This window comes from Centruroides sculpturatus, unplaced genomic scaffold (genome assembly GCF_000671375.1).
Source record: "Centruroides sculpturatus isolate CEXI.00-Female unplaced genomic scaffold, Cexi_2.0 scaffold151, whole genome shotgun sequence".
Lineage (NCBI taxonomy): Eukaryota > Metazoa > Arthropoda > Arachnida > Scorpiones > Buthidae > Centruroides > Centruroides sculpturatus.
The window spans coordinates 704,874-723,686 of NW_019384363.1; the positions used below are offsets into that span (position 1 = coordinate 704,874).

Sequence of the window (18,813 nt, forward strand, 5' to 3'; positions counted from 1 at the left end):
ATAATGGACAAATTTTGGCATAAGTGGATCAATAAATAATTTTAATAAAGTTTTTTTGTGTATATACAAAATGAAATTGATAAAATCTTACAATCTGACAATATTAATTAATGAAGTTTTTTATGCAATGCAGATTTATTAATAAACTTAGACCTAATTATAATCATATGTGATACATTATTCAAACTTGTTTTCAAACTCTGCAAAAATATTCATCAGCTGCTATTCAATAACTGCCTGGATTACATTTGTAATCTTAATTCTAAGATCATCCAAAAATAAGGTTTTTGATATATAGATAATTGTTTTGACATGACATCACAAAAAAGTATCAGTTTACTAACATTACATTATGGAACTGATGTGACCAAACAAGAGACACTGTTGTAACGTTGTGACTTATCTGTAGTAACATGATCTGGGTGTCGGGTCAGGGGTGAACATTCCAACGCACCTTTCGGGAGTCGGGGAGAGTTCTTGTGTAGTCGTCACCCAGTCGGTTGTATCGAGAAGGAATAAAGTTAATTGTTGATTAACTACGTGTTTTTTATGTGCAACAATGTCGAAAACAAAAGCGATATAAAAGTGGCGACGAGGATTAAGATAAAGACTTACCAGCAGAAATTACAATTCGAGATTAAAAGCCAGAAATGTCGATCCCAGGAACATCAACCAGTGCAGTTCGTTTCGAGCCATTCAAGATGGACAGCCAGTGGAAAACTTACAAGGACCGCTTTAATTTTTGCTTGAAGGCAAACCAGATTGAAAATGACCAAGATAAGTGTGCTTTATTTTTTACGGTGTGCGGTGAAACTCTATATGAACTTGTAGTAACGCTCATAGCCCCGAAAGAAACGACACAAGTTAACTTTAATGAAGTACTTAACGCTCTTGATAGTCATTTTAACCCGAAACCTAGTGAAATCGTCGAATCGTTCAAATTTAACCAGAGGTCGCAAAAACCAGGAGAGAGTATCAACGACTATGTCGCGGAACTACGGAAAATTGCAATGAATTGCAACTTCGGTGCCTCACTAGAGCGTATGTTAAGAGATAGGCTAGTGGCTGGTTTAAGGGATAAAGGAATACAACATGTGTTATTGGCAAAAACGGATACTACTTATAAGGCCATTTTGGATGCAGCAGAGGCAGCATCTAAAGATGTTAGCCAGCTTGGGCCAAACGGAAACAACGCCCAAGTGTATAACTTAAAGGCGGACTACAAGAGAAAGAAAGAGTCAGCCGTATTACGCTGTTTTCGATGCACCGGAAGTCATAACCCGAATAATTGCAGATTTGCTCAGGTAATCTGTAATTTCTGCGGAAATAAGGGACACATAGAAAAAGCATGTATCACGAAACAAAAGAGTGGAGGAAGAAAAATTCCAAACCAGGGAAGAAACCAAATTGGGCCACAACGGAAAGAGGTATCCAGCCAGAGAGCCAAAGTACACCGAATTGAGGAACATAAAAATTTAACATCGAATCCGGTAGAGGAATATACATCTCTATTCAAAATACGTGGAAGTAAGATACCACCCTTAAAAATCTTAATCAATATTGAAAATATACCAGTCATGATGGAAATTGATTCAGGGGCGGGGTACACTGTAGTGAGTGAACAGACCTTAAAAGAAATTAAAATCCAGCGAGACCAGTTAGAACCGGAAGAAGTCAAATTACAGACATGGGCGGATCAGAATCTGGAGGTAGTGGGCACTACAATGGTGAGTGTACAATTTAAAGGAAGAGTTATGAATCTACCATTGTTAGTGATTAAAGGAAATGGACCAGGACTTGTTGGAAGAAATTGGTTTGAACCATTAGGAATCAGAATAGAGGGACTATATCACCAACATGATGCAGAGGATCTGATACAAGAATTCCAGCATTTATTCAATAATTCAGAAATGGGTCTATTTCGAGGCGAGGCAGTCAGTTTAGCGATAAATAAAGAAGCTAAGCCTATTTTTATGCGGGCAAGACAGGTTCCTTTTGCATTGAGAACAAAGGTAGAACAAGAGTTGAATCGACTTCATCAGTTAGGAGTTATAGAACCAGTTAGAACTTCTAAGTGGGCCACTCCTGTGGTACCCGTTGCAAAACCAGATGGCAGTGTACGTTTATGTGGAGATTACCGCTGCACTGTAAACAGAGAGGCAATAAAAGTAGATGTATACCCATTGCCGGCCATTAACGATATACTTGCTTCATTATCTGGTGGAAAGGTATTTGCCAAGCTAGATTTCAAGGAAGCGTACTTCCAATTTCCTGTGGACCAGGAGTCGTCTGAGATACTGACTATAAACACATGCAAGGGTTTATACAGAATGAAAAGATTACCATTTGGAGTGAGTAGTTGTCCAGCTATTTGCCAGAGAGAGATGGAAAAGATCGTAGGAGGTATTCCAGGGACAATTGTGATGATAGATGATATACTTGTCATGGGACTCAATGAAGAAGCCCTACATCAAAAGTTGAGGAAAATTCTTAACCGGATTTCAGAAGCTGGACTAAAACTGAACAAAAGCAAATGCCTATTCAAAACAAATCAACTTCAATTTTTAGGATATTTGATAGATGCTCAGGGCATTCGACCCACACCAGATAAAATTGCGGCGATCCAACAGGTTCAGGACCCGAGAAACAAACAAGAGTTACAAGCATTTTTGGGATTTGTAAACTTCTATGATAGATTTTTGAAAGATAAAGCAACGGAAGCTGAACCATTATATAGACTCCTAGACAAAAACAAACCATGGATCTGGAAAAAAGAACAAAGCAAAGCATTCGTGAAGATAAAAAAGATGCTAACACCAGAAACATTATTAATCCATTATGATTTAAATAAACCAGTATTGTTGTCATGTGATGCTTCACCATATGGAGTTGGAGCAGTACTTTCACACATATTACCAGATGGATCAGAAGCTCCTATATACTTTGCATCGAGGACACTCCACCCAGCAGAAAGAAATTATTCACAATTCGAGAGAGAAGTATTAGCTATAATCTTTGGCATCACAAAATTTCATAATTACCTAGCTGCTCGAAATTTTACTATATATACGGATTGTAAGCCAGTTGTGGGCCTTCTGAACCCTGCTAAACCAATTCCTGATTTAATCTCACCCAGAATGATTCGTTGGTGTTTGAGATTAGCAGCATACTCATATAGGATTGAACATCGTCGGTCAGCAGAGATGACTAACGTTGATGCATTATCGCGTATACCAACTACTGTGGAAGAAAAGACTATCCCCGAACCAGGAGAGATATTCCTTATATTTGAACAGCCAGAATTGCCCATCACATCTCAGGAAGTAAGCAGAGAGACAAACAAAGACTCAGTGTTAAAAAGAGTTGAACATGCAATCTTACACGGATGGCCACTTAGTAGTCCAGAAGAACTTATGCCTTTCGCTAGGCGTAAGCTAGAACTTTCAATTCACCGCGGTTGCATTTTATGGGGACAAAGAGTAGTTATCCCTAGAACCTTGCAACCACAGCTATTACACCTGTTACACTCCACACATGAGGGCATGTCTAGAATGAAAAGAACAGCCAGGAGCTATTTTTGGTGGCCTGAAATGGACTCCCAGATTGAAGAGACAGTATCGATGTGTAGAAAATGCCAAGAACAGAGGTCAAACCCAACCCCAGTTAAAGACACTCATTGGCCATCACCCTCGGGACCTTGGGACCGAGTACACATTGATCATGCAGGACCACATTATGGACGTACATATTTTATTCTAGTGGATGCTTATTCGAAGTGGGTGGAGGTAGAAGAAGTACAAACTCAGTCAACCCAGGAAACCGTGAAACTATTGAGAAGAATATTTAGTACACATGGACTACCAAATACAATTGTATCCGACAATCATCAAAGCTTTAAATCCCAAGAAATGGAAGAATTTATACGAAAAAATGGGATACAGCACATATTTACCCCTCCATATCATCCCTCTTCCAACGGACAAGTAGAGAGACAAGTGCAAACTATAAAGAAGAGAATCGAAAAATTACATCACAGCCAAGAAAAAAGTGAGGTGTTGCTCCCCAGACTTTTGTTTAGCTTACGCACAACACCTAGTAGCACTACAGGAAAAACGGCAGCAGAACTGTTGATGGGAAGAAGACTACGTACCGTCTATGATCGATTAAATCCACACCTATATAAGGAGAGAAAAGAGGAAACAAGAATACGAGAATTCCAAATAGGAGACAACATCAATTACAGATGTTATAGAGACGCTAAGAAGTGGAAACCAGGTAAGGTGACACAGAAGACCGGACCATATACATACATGATAGCCTCACCAGAAGGAACTATAGAAAGAAGACATATTGATCAACTGATAGCTCGAAGAGAACTACCACTCCAGAACAAGCAACATCCAGTTTGTCAGAACAACCAACATCCAGCTCCCCAGAATAATCAACATCAGGACAAAGGACCACCGGTTAGAAGGAGCTCTAGAACACAGACACTACCGGCATATCTCCGAGACTTCATTTTAGAGGAGGAAGATCTGTTGTAACGTTGTGACTTATCTGTAGTAACATGATCTGGGTGTCGGGTCAGGGGTGAACATTCCAACACACCTTTCGGGAGTCGGGGAGAGTTCTTGTGTAGTTGTCACCCCAGTCGGTTGTATCGAGAAGGAATAAAGTTAATTGTTGATTAACTAGTGTTTTTTATGTGCAACAATGTCGAAAACAAAAGCGATATAAAAGACACTCATCTATCAATTTATCTGAGAATTTATAAAATTAATGCATAAAAAACTTTATTATTTAAGCTTGCAAATAGTTTTTAAGTTTATAATATTTATATTAAATTATATATATTAAATTATGTATATTAAGTTGTTAAAGTTAAAACTACATAAAGAATTTTAAGACACCTTTATATTTGTTTTTGTTTAGTATGCTTATGATATTAAGTTTAAGTCATTAGAATACAAGCTGTTACAAGTTATCATGATGATGATGATGATGATGATGATAAAATAAATTGTATTGAAAATATTTGGTTGAATAATCCAATTTCATTTTATTGTGTAATGTCTGAAGTTGATTCCCTTTATTAGAAAAATAAACATACTGTACTTTAATCAGTCAAAGAAAATTGAGAACTTTTCATATTATTTTTATAATCTTATATCTGTGTAGAAAGAAATATAAATAAGACATTTTAATCAAAACTTTTCATAAGGCAATTACTTCCAAATTCAAAGTTCCTGACATTCAGACTAGCTAAGAGCTTATAATTGCCACTACAGAGGTTTCAGGTAAATAAAAGGAAAGAAGGCATTGACCTGGATCTCTGGATTTACCCTATTTTGTCCCTTCAACCAATATTCAGCCCATGTAAACAGCAGGTTGGGCTTCTCCCTATTGCCAAAATAAATAATCTCACCAGATAGAGTAAAACTTTACATAATATTCCATCAAAGACTGTTACAAAACACTTTATCCTATAGCAATCTAATTTCATTTTGTAATTTTACTTTAATCCTAATCTTGTTAAGTTTTATTTCTCAATTTCAGTCTTTGTAAAAATTTTTTAGTTCAAATTTTGTATTCAAACTTAAAAATTGCACAGCTGTTGATATTTATATAAATAAGAATGAATTGTTCCAATTTGAATGTTAAACTGCTGAAAATCAGAATTTCTGGATCTGATGATAGGGATTTATAGATCCTGAAACATCACTAAAACTATCACTTTATCATATTAAAAGTTGACTACTTTACTGTTTTTTTCGTATAGTGTTTTTTCTTATAGTTTGATTATGAAGTTGTTCATTGTGGTTTTGTATATCAATAGTAATGTAACAAATAAAAATTTGAGATCACAAAATATGTCTTGAATTCTCATTAATTTCAGAAAAATAAATCATAATTTTTAGTCTTTTTTTATATTGAATGAAAAACTTTATTTAGTAATAATTATTTGATAATAATTTAAAAATTATATGTATTAATATGAATTTTTAAAAAATACCTAAATAGTGCTGGGCACCAGATGTCAAGGGTCCCCTAAATTACATAGTTCTAAGGTGATCAATTGCCCTCCTTTTGTAAGGTCTGTCCTCCCTCAAAAAGTGTCCTCCTGTGTGTCCTCCTTTTCAATATTTGAAGACTAATCTGTAATTCTCTGTATTCGATCAAATCAATGCCAAACCAATCCATTGCGTGTGATGCGATGTGGCGTATTTGTATTTGACATGCCGATTCATCAAGGCTCGGTACAGTGCAGCGAGATGTTATTATGAGACATGTGCTCTGTATGGGAGACCTTGAGAGAGCGCGTCACATACAAGTGGCTTTTTTACTTCTTACCGAAACATGACATGGCATATATGCATGCTGTAGAGATTATTATAGTGTATTATTGTTGCAATGAATGAAATGTTTCTTTTATTTATCATATATTTTTTTCAATTTACTGTATTTGTGTCTTCCTTTTCATTGTAAAAAAGTTGGTCACTTTAATAGTTCTGCACAGCCTAGTTATGCTCTATTTTACTTTTTTAAGATATTTGAAATTAGAGAGAAGAATGAATTCTGTGTAATTAATTTGTAATTTAAGTGCACTTTTATTATGGCAGAAACTTGTTTAATATTAAAGATTTGAATATTATTAAAAAGTCATTGAGGTGTTAACATAACCAAGACATTATTAATTAAGAACAAATGGTTAATGTATGATTTGATGACATAACAGGAAGTAACTGGAGTATATAGAAGGCAGTTTGTTTTTAACAGTGATTCATTTAAAATTCTTTTAAACTTTAATCAGTTTGACATTGTGCAAATAATATACTTCCTGTGATTATGTGGTCAGATATTAGGTAAAATGTAATATGAAATTTTAGTATTTGTTGTAAAACAAATTTAAAGCAGCACTAAAATTTATTTAATAGTTTTTTAAATAACTTTAATATGTTTTCATATCTTTAAATATTTTTCTACTNTAATAAAGTTTTTTTGTGTATATACAAAATGAAATTGATAAAATCTTACAATCTGACAATATTAATTAATGAAGTTTTTTATGCAATGCAGATTTATTAATAAACTTAGACCTAATTATAATCATATGTGATACATTATTCAAACTTGTTTTCAAACTCTGCAAAAATATTCATCAGCTGCTATTCAATAACTGCCTGGATTACATTTGTAATCTTAATTCTAAGATCATCCAAAAGTAATAAGGTTTTTGATATATAGATAATTGTTTTGACATGACATCACAAAAAAGTATCAGTTTACTAACATTACATTATGGAACTGATGTGACCAAACAAGAGACACTGTTGTAACGTTGTGACTTATCTGTAGTAACATGATCTGGGTGTCGGGTCAGGGGTGAACATTCCAACGCACCTTTCGGGAGTCGGGGAGAGTTCTTGTGTAGTCGTCACCCAGTCGGTTGTATCGAGAAGGAATAAAGTTAGTTGTTGATTAACTACGTGTTTTTTATGTGCAACAATGTCGAAAACAAAAGCGATATAAAAGTGGCGACGAGGATTAAGATAAAGACTTACCAGCAGAAATTACAATTCGAGATTAAAAGCCAGAAATGTCGATCCCAGGAACATCAACCAGTGCAGTTCGTTTCGAGCCATTCAAGATGGACAGCCAGTGGAAAACTTACAAGGACCGCTTTAATTTTTGCTTGAAGGCAAACCAGATTGAAAATGACCAAGATAAGTGTGCTTTATTTTTTACTGTGTGCAGTGAAACTCTATATGAACTTGTAGTAACGCTCATAGCCCCGAAAGAAACGACACAAGTTAACTTTAATGAAGTACTTAACGCTCTTGATAGTCATTTTAACCCGAAACCTAGTGAAATCGTCGAATCGTTCAAATTTAACCAGAGGTCGCAAAAACCAGGAGAGAGTATCAACGACTATGTTGCGGAACTACGGAGAATTGCAATGAATTGCAACTTCGGCGCCTCACTAGAGCATATGTTAAGAGATAGGCTAGTGGCTGGTTTAAGGGATAAAGGAATACAACATGTGTTATTGGCAAAAACGGACACTACTTATAAGGCCATTTTGGATGCAGCATTGGCAGCAGAGGCAGCATCTAAAGATGTTAGCCAGCTTGGGCCAAACGGACACAACGCCCAAGTGTATAACTTAAAGGCGGACTACAAGAGAAAGAATGAGTCGGCCATATTACGCTGTTTTCAATGTACCGGAAGTCATAACCCGAATAATACAACATGTGTTATTGGCAAAAATGGACACTACTTATAAGGCTATTTTGGATGCAGCATTGGCAGCAGAGGCAGCATCTAAAGATGTTAGCCAGCTTGGGCCAAATGGAAACAACGCCCAAGTGTATAACTTAAAGGAAGACTACAAGAGAAAGAATGAGTCGGCCATATTACGCTGCTTTCGATGCACCGGAAGTCATAACCCGAATAATTGCTCAGGTAATCTGTAATTTCTACGGAAATAAGGGACACATAGAAAAAGCATGTATCACGAAACAAAAGAGTGGAGGAAGAAAAATTCCAAACCAGGGAAGAAACCAAATTGGGCCACAACGGAAAGAGGTATCCAGCCAGAGAGCCAAAGTACACCGAATTGAGGAACATAAAAATTTAACATCGAATCCGGTAGAGGAATATACATCTCTATTCAAAATACGTGGAAGTAAGATACCACCCTTAAAAATCTTAATCAATATTGAAAATATACCAGTCATGATGGAAATTGATTCAGGGGCTGGGTACACTGTAGTGAGTGAACAGACCTTAAAAGAAATTAAAATCCAGCGAGACCAGTTAGAACCGGAAGAAGTCAAATTACAGACATGGGCGGATCAGAATCTGGAGGTAGTGGGCACTACAATGGTGAGTGTACAATTTAAAGGAAGAGTTATGAATCTGTCATTGTTAGTGATTAAAGGAAATGGACCAGGACTTGTTGGAAGAAATTGGTTTGAACCATTAGGAATCAGAATAGAGGGACTATATCACCAACATGATGCAGAGGATCTGATACAAGAATTCCAGCATTTATTCAATAATTCAGAAACTTTAGAAATAACCAGTTAGAACTTCTAAGTGGCCCACTTCTGTGGTACCCGTTGCAAAACCAGATGGAAGTGTACGTTTATGTGGAGATTACCGCTGCACTGTAAACAGAGAGGCAATAAAAGTAGATGTATACCCATTGCCGGCCATTAACGATATACTTGCTTCATTATCTGGTGGAAAGGTATTTGCCAAGTTGGATTTTAAGGAAGCGTACTTCCAATTTCCTGTGGACCAGGAGTCGTCTGAGATACTGACTATCAACACCTGCAAGGGTTTATATAGAATGAAAAGATTACCATTTGGAGTGAGTAGTTGTCCTGCTATTTGCCAGAGAGAGATGGAAAAGATCGTAGGAGGTATTACAGGGACAATTGTGATGATAGATGATATACTTGTCATGGGACTCAATGAAGAAGCCCTACATCAAAAGTTGAGGAAAATTCTTAACCGGATTTCAGAAGCTGGACTAAAACTGAACAAAAGCAAATGCCTATTCAAAACAAATCAACTTCAATTTTTAGGATATTTGATAGATGCTCAGGGCATTCGACCCACACCGGATAAAATTGCGGCGATTCAACAGGTTCAGGACCTGAGAAACAAACAAGAGTTACAAGCATTTTTGGGATTTGTAAACTTCTATGATAGATTTTTGAAAGATAAAGCAACGGAAGCTGAACCATTATATAGACTCCTAGACAAAAACAAACCATGGATCTGGAAAAAAGAACAAAGCAAAGCATTCGTGAAGATAAAAAAGATGCTAACACCAGAAACATTATTAATCCATTATGATTTAAATAAACCAGTATTGTTGTCATGTGATGCTTCACCATATGGAGTTGGAGCAGTACTTTCACACATATTACCAGATGGATCAGAAGCTCCTATATACTTTGCATCGAGGACACTCCACCCAGCAGAAAGAAATTATTCACAATTCGAGAGAGAAGTATTAGCTATAATCTTTGGCATCACAAAATTTCATAATTACCTAGCTGCTCGAAATTTTACTATATATACGGATTGTAAGCCAGTTGTGGGCCTTCTGAACCCTGCTAAACCAATTCCTGATTTAATCTCACCCAGAATGATTCGTTGGTGTTTGAGATTAGCAGCATACTCATATAGGATTGAACATCGTCGGTCAGCAGAGATGACTAACGTTGATGCATTATCGCGTATACCAACTACTGTGGAAGAAAAGACTATCCCCGAACCAGGAGAGATATTCCTTATATTTGAACAGCCAGAATTGCCCATCACATCTCAGGAAGTAAGCAGAGAGACAAACAAAGACTCAGTGTTAAAAAGAGTTGAACATGCAATCTTACACGGATGGCCACTTAGTAGTCCAGAAGAACTTATGCCTTTCGCTAGGCGTAAGCTAGAACTTTCAATTCACCGCGGTTGCATTTTATGGGGACAAAGAGTAGTTATCCCTAGAACCTTGCAACCACAGCTATTACACCTGTTACACTCCACACATGAGGGCATGTCTAGAATGAAAAGAACAGCCAGGAGCTATTTTTGGTGGCCTGAAATGGACTCCCAGATTGAAGAGACAGTATCGATGTGTAGAAAATGCCAAGAACAGAGGTCAAACCCAACCCCAGTTAAAGACACTCATTGGCCATCACCCTCGGGACCTTGGGACCGAGTACACATTGATCATGCAGGACCACATTATGGACGTACATATTTTATTCTAGTGGATGCTTATTCGAAGTGGGTGGAGGTAGAAGAAGTACAAACTCAGTCAACCCAGGAAACCGTGAAACTATTGAGAAGAATATTTAGTACACATGGACTACCAAATACAATTGTATCCGACAATCATCAAAGCTTTAAATCCCAAGAAATGGAAGAATTTATACGAAAAAATGGGATACAGCACATATTTACCCCTCCATATCATCCCTCTTCCAACGGACAAGTAGAGAGACAAGTGCAAACTATAAAGAAGAGAATCGAAAAATTACATCACAGCCAAGAAAAAAGTGAGGTGTTGCTCCCCAGACTTTTGTTTAGCTTACGCACAACACCTAGTAGCACTACAGGAAAAACGGCAGCAGAACTGTTGATGGGAAGAAGACTACGTACCGTCTATGATCGATTAAATCCACACCTATATAAGGAGAGAAAAGAGGAAACAAGAATACGAGAATTCCAAATAGGAGACAACATCAATTACAGATGTTATAGAGACGCTAAGAAGTGGAAACCAGGTAAGGTGACACAGAAGACCGGACCATATACATACATGATAGCCTCACCAGAAGGAACTATAGAAAGAAGACATATTGATCAACTGATAGCTCGAAGAGAACTACCACTCCAGAACAAGCAACATCCAGTTTGTCAGAACAACCAACATCCAGCTCCCCAGAATAATCAACATCAGGACAAAGGACCACCGGTTAGAAGGAGCTCTAGAACACAGACACTACCGGCATATCTCCGAGACTTCATTTTAGAGGAGGAAGATCTGTTGTAACGTTGTGACTTATCTGTAGTAACATGATCTGGGTGTCGGGTCAGGGGTGAACATTCCAACACACCTTTCGGGAGTCGGGGAGAGTTCTTGTGTAGTTGTCACCCCAGTCGGTTGTATCGAGAAGGAATAAAGTTAATTGTTGATTAACTAGTGTTTTTTATGTGCAACAATGTCGAAAACAAAAGCGATATAAAAGACACTCATCTATCAATTTATCTGAGAATTTATAAAATTAATGCATAAAAAACTTTATTATTTAAGCTTGCAAATAGTTTTTAAGTTTATAATATTTATATTAAATTATATATATTAAATTATGTATATTAAGTTGTTAAAGTTAAAACTACATAAAGAATTTTAAGACACCTTTATATTTGTTTTTGTTTAGTATGCTTATGATATTAAGTTTAAGTCATTAGAATACAAGCTGTTACAAGTTATCATGATGATGATGATGATGATGATGATAAAATAAATTGTATTGAAAATATTTGGTTGAATAATCCAATTTCATTTTATTGTGTAATGTCTGAAGTTGATTCCCTTTATTAGAAAAATAAACATACTGTACTTTAATCAGTCAAAGAAAATTGAGAACTTTTCATATTATTTTTATAATCTTATATCTGTGTAGAAAGAAATATAAATAAGACATTTTAATCAAAACTTTTCATAAGGCAATTACTTCCAAATTCAAAGTTCCTGACATTCAGACTAGCTAAGAGCTTATAATTGCCACTACAGAGGTTTCAGGTAAATAAAAGGAAAGAAGGCATTGACCTGGATCTCTGGATTTACCCTATTTTGTCCCTTCAACCAATATTCAGCCCATGTAAACAGCAGGTTGGGCTTCTCCCTATTGCCAAAATAAATAATCTCACCAGATAGAGTAAAACTTTACATAATATTCCATCAAAGACTGTTACAAAACACTTTATCCTATAGCAATCTAATTTCATTTTGTAATTTTACTTTAATCCTAATCTTGTTAAGTTTTATTTCTCAATTTCAGTCTTTGTAAAAATTTTTTAGTTCAAATTTTGTATTCAAACTTAAAAATTGCACAGCTGTTGATATTTATATAAATAAGAATGAATTGTTCCAATTTGAATGTTAAACTGCTGAAAATCAGAATTTCTGGATCTGATGATAGGGATTTATAGATCCTGAAACATCACTAAAACTATCACTTTATCATATTAAAAGTTGACTACTTTACTGTTTTTTTCGTATAGTGTTTTTTCTTATAGTTTGATTATGAAGTTGTTCATTGTGGTTTTGTATATCAATAGTAATGTAACAAATAAAAATTTGAGATCACAAAATATGTCTTGAATTCTCATTAATTTCAGAAAAATAAATCATAATTTTTAGTCTTTTTTTATATTGAATGAAAAACTTTATTTAGTAATAATTATTTGATAATAATTTAAAAATTATATGTATTAATATGAATTTTTAAAAAATACCTAAATAGTGCTGGGCACCAGATGTCAAGGGTCCCCTAAATTACATAGTTCTAAGGTGATCAATTGCCCTCCTTTTGTAAGGTCTGTCCTCCCTCAAAAAGTGTCCTCCTGTGTGTCCTCCTTTTCAATATTTGAAGACTAATCTGTAATTCTCTGTATTCGATCAAATCAATGCCAAACCAATCCATTGCGTGTGATGCGATGTGGCGTATTTGTATTTGACATGCCGATTCATCAAGGCTCGGTACAGTGCAGCGAGATGTTATTATGAGACATGTGCTCTGTATGGGAGACCTTGAGAGAGCGCGTCACATACAAGTGGCTTTTTTACTTCTTACCGAAACATGACATGGCATATATGCATGCTGTAGAGATTATTATAGTGTATTATTGTTGCAATGAATGAAATGTTTCTTTTATTTATCATATATTTTTTTCAATTTACTGTATTTGTGTCTTCCTTTTCATTGTAAAAAAGTTGGTCACTTTAATAGTTCTGCACAGCCTAGTTATGCTCTATTTTACTTTTTTAAGATATTTGAAATTAGAGAGAAGAATGAATTCTGTGTAATTAATTTGTAATTTAAGTGCACTTTTATTATGGCAGAAACTTGTTTAATATTAAAGATTTGAATATTATTAAAAAGTCATTGAGGTGTTAACATAACCAAGACATTATTAATTAAGAACAAATGGTTAATGTATGATTTGATGACATAACAGGAAGTAACTGGAGTATATAGAAGGCAGTTTGTTTTTAACAGTGATTCATTTAAAATTCTTTTAAACTTTAATCAGTTTGACATTGTGCAAATAATATACTTCCTGTGATTATGTGGTCAGATATTAGGTAAAATGTAATATGAAATTTTAGTATTTGTTGTAAAACAAATTTAAAGCAGCACTAAAATTTATTTAATAGTTTTTTAAATAACTTTAATATGTTTTCATATCTTTAAATATTTTTCTACTTAATAATTTTCCTTTATTATAAGCAGATTACATTTAAATGAAACCAAAATACTGAAATTGAAACAATATTTGCAATTAATGAATAATTTGGTGATTAACTGATTAAATATTTCATGTAATTTTATACATTAATTTTGTTTTATTGGGCTACAATTTGAAACAATTGTAGACCTATAAATTCCCGCTGTTGTCCATCTGTCTTTCCATAATCTTGAGAAATGGAGTTATATAGATGAAAGACAATACCAAGTATGGAAACCATAATAGATAGTATTGTATTGATTAATGTTTAATTAATTAATACAAAGTTTTCTACATTTCTATATATTCAAACTAAAAACAGAACTATTATATTTGGAAAATTTATAGATGATCATATTGTACATGTTCAGAACCAAGCACTTTTGGAGCTGTGATTCATCCTCAGGGTTCATTACTTTAAAATTCAGGTAGTAATTGTTTTAGTATTCAAGTACAAAAACAAAATGGGGCATTCCTGAATATTAAAACATTTTTTAACTAAAATAATTTCAAATGCATAACTTCTAATGCCTTCTTAGGAAATACAGTAGAGTCTCGAAAACTCTGCCTAATGTGGACCGAAGGGTGGCCGAGTTTGTGAAAATGCCAGGTTATCAGGAATGGGGTTAAAAAAGAATAAGTATGAGTGTTTACTCAGAAAATATTGTACTGTACTTGTATGTATTGTTTACTTGAGAATACAAGAGAGAATAAACTGTCCAAATACCCTTAAAAAAAAGGAAAAGTACGTCCTTTATGAAGGCATAGAGCCTTTACTACATGAAAATGAAAATTAATGAATACACTGTGTACAGTAATTTACCTGATAAGACAGACCTCAGAAAAATACTTTATGAGGCATAAAGCTGTCTATAATGAAAATTAATTAACTAAGGATTTTTTTGAACTGCCAGGGTGTGGCCGAGTTATCTGGAGTAGNGGCATTCGACCCACACCAGATAAAATTGCGGCGATCCAACAGGTTCAGGACCCGAGAAACAAACAAGAGTTACAAGCATTTTTGGGATTTGTAAACTTCTATGATAGATTTTTGAAAGATAAAGCAACGGAAGCTGAACCATTATATAGACTCCTAGACAAAAACAAACCATGGATCTGGAAAAAAGAACAAAGCAAAGCATTCGTGAAGATAAAAAAGATGCTAACACCAGAAACATTATTAATCCATTATGATTTAAATAAACCAGTATTGTTGTCATGTGATGCTTCACCATATGGAGTTGGAGCAGTACTTTCACACATATTACCAGATGGATCAGAAGCTCCTATATACTTTGCATCGAGGACACTCCACCCAGCAGAAAGAAATTATTCACAATTCGAGAGAGAAGTATTAGCTATAATCTTTGGCATCACAAAATTTCATAATTACCTAGCTGCTCGAAATTTTACTATATATACGGATTGTAAGCCAGTTGTGGGCCTTCTGAACCCTGCTAAACCAATTCCTGATTTAATCTCACCCAGAATGATTCGTTGGTGTTTGAGATTAGCAGCATACTCATATAGGATTGAACATCGTCGGTCAGCAGAGATGACTAACGTTGATGCATTATCGCGTATACCAACTACTGTGGAAGAAAAGACTATCCCTGAACCAGGAGAGATATTCCTTATATTTGAACAGCCAGAATTGCCCATCACATCTCAGGAAGTAAGCAGAGACACAAACAAAGACTCAGTGTTAAAAAGAGTTGAACATGCAATCTTACATGGATGGCCACTTAGTAGTCCAGAAGAACTTATGCCTTTCGCTACGCGAAAGCTAGAACTTTCAATTCAACGCGGTTGCATTTTATGGGGACAAAGAGTAGTTATCCCTAGAACCTTGCAACCACAGCTATTACACCTGTTACACTCCACACATGAGGGCATGTCTAGAATGAAAAGAACAGCCAGGAGCTATTTTTGGTGGCCTGAAATGGACTCCCAGATTGAAGAGACGGTATTGATGTGTAGAAAATGCCAAGAACAGAGGTCAAACCCAACCCCAGTTAAAGACACTCATTGGCCATCACCCTCGGGACCCTGGGACCAAGTACACATTGATCATGCAGGACAACATTATGGACGTACATATTTTATTCTAGTGGATGCTTATTCGAAGTGGGTGGAGGTAGAAGAAGTACAAACTCAGTCAACCCAGGAAACCGTGAAACTATTGAGAAGAATATTTAGTACACATGGACTACCAAATACAATTGTATCCGACANCTATATATGAATTTATATATAGAATATTTGAACAATGAATATTTTTACTCTCATTGTTCAAGTATTCTGAATCTAGTCATCAATTTTGAATGAATCATAATAAATGTAGGAGTTAATTTTGTGGTTTTTCAAGTTTTGGTTTAATTCTTTTCCTTAACAGCTATGGTTTTTTAAATATCTTTTCATTTCATAAAGACTTTTATTTATAAATAATAGAATAGAGTTCCAGTTTATAATTTGACACAAAGTCACATGAGTGAATGAAATGAAACAATTGATATTCTTTTATTGAATATTCATTTTATGGCATAAACCAGAAGTGGAAAACTGTATTTAATTTCATGCACCAGTAATTTATATAAATTGTATTTAGAAAGATATCTTTACTGAAAAAGAGATTGGAAAACATTTTCATAAATAATAATTTTTAATTTTGCTGTCAAGAAATTTAAATTTTGTGTTTTATCAGGCTGTATTAGAGGCCACAAAACTGCATGTGACCTGAGACTACAGGTTCCCCACTCCTGACAAACATTTAACTAAATAAAACTGTATTATAATAATTTAATTAATATTGTATTAACAAATAGTATTTTCTAACTTTTATAAATTTTAATTTCTTTGAAAAATGCTCATAACATTTTTTGTTTATAATATGTTATAATAAAATGAGATTATGAAAGTAAAAGTGTAGTAGTTACATAATATGTTAATATAGTTGTTTCTGAATAAAAGTAAACAGTGATCAAGGATATATAAATACAGTATAATATTTATCTTACATTTTAAAACAATTTATCTTACTTAAAATAAATTTTTGTAACCTCCTTTTTTATATATACCATATGTAAATTCATAAATTGTTGCAATTTATTTTATATTATACAATCATAGTTAGTATACAAATATGAATATGCACATATGCATAGATACATACAAATACAGTCAAAATACATGCAACTTTTATTTTTTATTTTTGTTATTTTTGACTGAACAGATGATAATCTTTTCATTAAAAAGAGTAAATTATGCAGTTTTTAAATTTAGAAAGAAATTATATATTTTAATAATTATAAAAATGATTAAAACTTTGATATTCTGGAAGTTCATACAAATAAATATTTATAATAAATATATTAATTTAATTTTGTAAATTTAATGTGTTTGATGATTTTTGAAGAAATGTTAATTATTTATTTGTATTATTTTATTTTTGTAGAGATACTTATGTAAGAAAAGTTCTTTTACTCCAGGAAAAGATTTGACAAATATTAGTTATTTACATCCTTTTGTCACAGTTTTTTCTAAAGCAACATTCTTTTGGTTAGTTCCTCTTCTTCATTTAGGTTATAGAAAGCCATTAGAATTGGAGGACCTTGGAAATTTGCCAGAGGTAGGCATCTGTATTTTGTAATTAAATGTTATACTGAAGTTCCTATATAAATTTGAAAGCATTTCTGTTAAAAAAAAATATCATAAACACAAGAATAAATCATTTTAAAATATTTTCTTATTTATTGAATAATTGTATCACTTTAAAAATATATTAATTAATTTGTATATTTTATGAAAAAATTAATATTTAGTCATGAATATTTATTTTATTTTTCTTAGAGCATCATTAATTTAAATTTTATCACAAACAGACTACATATAGAATAACAGTAATAATAATAATAATTAAAAATTTTAAATTGCTAATCATTATTCATTGAAAAATAGTGAAATATGTATGCATATATATTTTGTTATGTTGTTGCTAGTAAAAAAAATAAAATATATATTTCAGAATTAGAATTCTGATGTGTGATTAAGATCCATTTAATTTTATTTAATTTTTTGTTCCTCTGGTTTTATGACATTTTATTGTATGTTGTTCACACCATTCTAAAAGGAAGTATTATATATTGGATGAATGAGCTAATAATTGTTATGATTTCCTTTCTTTGACAGGAAGAAATGGCTGAATATCAGTTTCAAAGATTTTTCCAGGTGTATACTGAAGAAAAGGTCAGGTTATTAGAAGTTCAAAATTATTAAAAAAAATCATTTATTAAGAAAATAAATAATTCATCATAAATAAAATATGATTAAACTAGTAAACAAATATTTAAAGTATTTGTTTAATATATTTAACATTGATTTTAAATATTTCAAATATTTTAAAATATGAAAATATCATAATGTGAATTCAAATAAACTACTGATGTTGATTAAATTAAATACATTTAGTAGTAATAAAAAGATCATGTAAATAAAAAGAACATAAAAGATGATCATTTACTGTAACAAAAGCAAGGTTAGGTGATGACACTAGTCTTAATATAATGTTATTACATAATATTAGCTGGATTTATTTTTTATTTTTACATATTAAAAATAAGAAAATTCTTAAAAGCCATCGTGATTAATACCATTTAAATACATTATAATCTTACATAAATCCATTGATAAATTAGCATATCTGGTAGCTCCTATATGCTTATTAATTATCAATTTATAAATATAAAATTTTTTCTGTTTCAAGCAAGCACTTATTTTACTTAC

The 18,813-nt window shown here is 33.4% G+C and overlaps 3 protein-coding genes across 3 annotated transcripts; all 3 read left to right on the forward strand.

The window, feature by feature from the left end:
• Window positions 1-366: 366 nt before the first annotated feature.
• On the forward strand, window positions 367-4,759 carry LOC111641644 (uncharacterized protein K02A2.6-like). Its single transcript, XM_023387849.1, has one exon. It carries the CDS (start codon window positions 651-653, stop codon window positions 4,542-4,544), a length of 3,894 nt encoding a protein of 1,297 aa, XP_023243617.1. The 5' UTR covers window positions 367-650; the 3' UTR covers window positions 4,545-4,759.
• Window positions 4,760-7,045: 2,286 nt separating this feature from the next.
• LOC111641654 lies at window positions 7,046-9,211 on the forward strand. The gene has a single exon (XM_023387858.1). It carries the CDS (start codon window positions 7,598-7,600, stop codon window positions 8,282-8,284), a length of 687 nt encoding a protein of 228 aa, XP_023243626.1. The 5' UTR covers window positions 7,046-7,597; the 3' UTR covers window positions 8,285-9,211.
• LOC111641468 (uncharacterized protein K02A2.6-like) lies at window positions 8,401-11,784 on the forward strand. The gene is made up of 2 exons (XM_023387644.1): window positions 8,401-9,021; window positions 9,083-11,784. The coding sequence occupies exons 1-2, from the start codon at window positions 8,401-8,403 to the stop codon at window positions 11,567-11,569; spliced, it is 3,108 nt and encodes a 1,035-aa protein (XP_023243412.1). The 3' UTR covers window positions 11,570-11,784.
• Window positions 11,785-18,813: the final 7,029 nt, after the last annotated feature.

Coding starts and splice junctions, on each gene's coding strand:
- LOC111641644 (XM_023387849.1), top strand. CDS start 651: ATGTCGATCCCAGGAACATCAACCAGTGCAGTTCGTTTCGAGCCATTC.
- LOC111641654 (XM_023387858.1), top strand. CDS start 7,598: ATGTCGATCCCAGGAACATCAACCAGTGCAGTTCGTTTCGAGCCATTC.
- LOC111641468 (XM_023387644.1), top strand. CDS start 8,401: ATGAGTCGGCCATATTACGCTGCTTTCGATGCACCGGAAGTCATAACC. Junction 9,022..9,082: donor GACTATATCACCAACATGAT/GCAGAGGATCTG, acceptor CTTTAGAAATAA/CCAGTTAGAACTTCTAAGTG.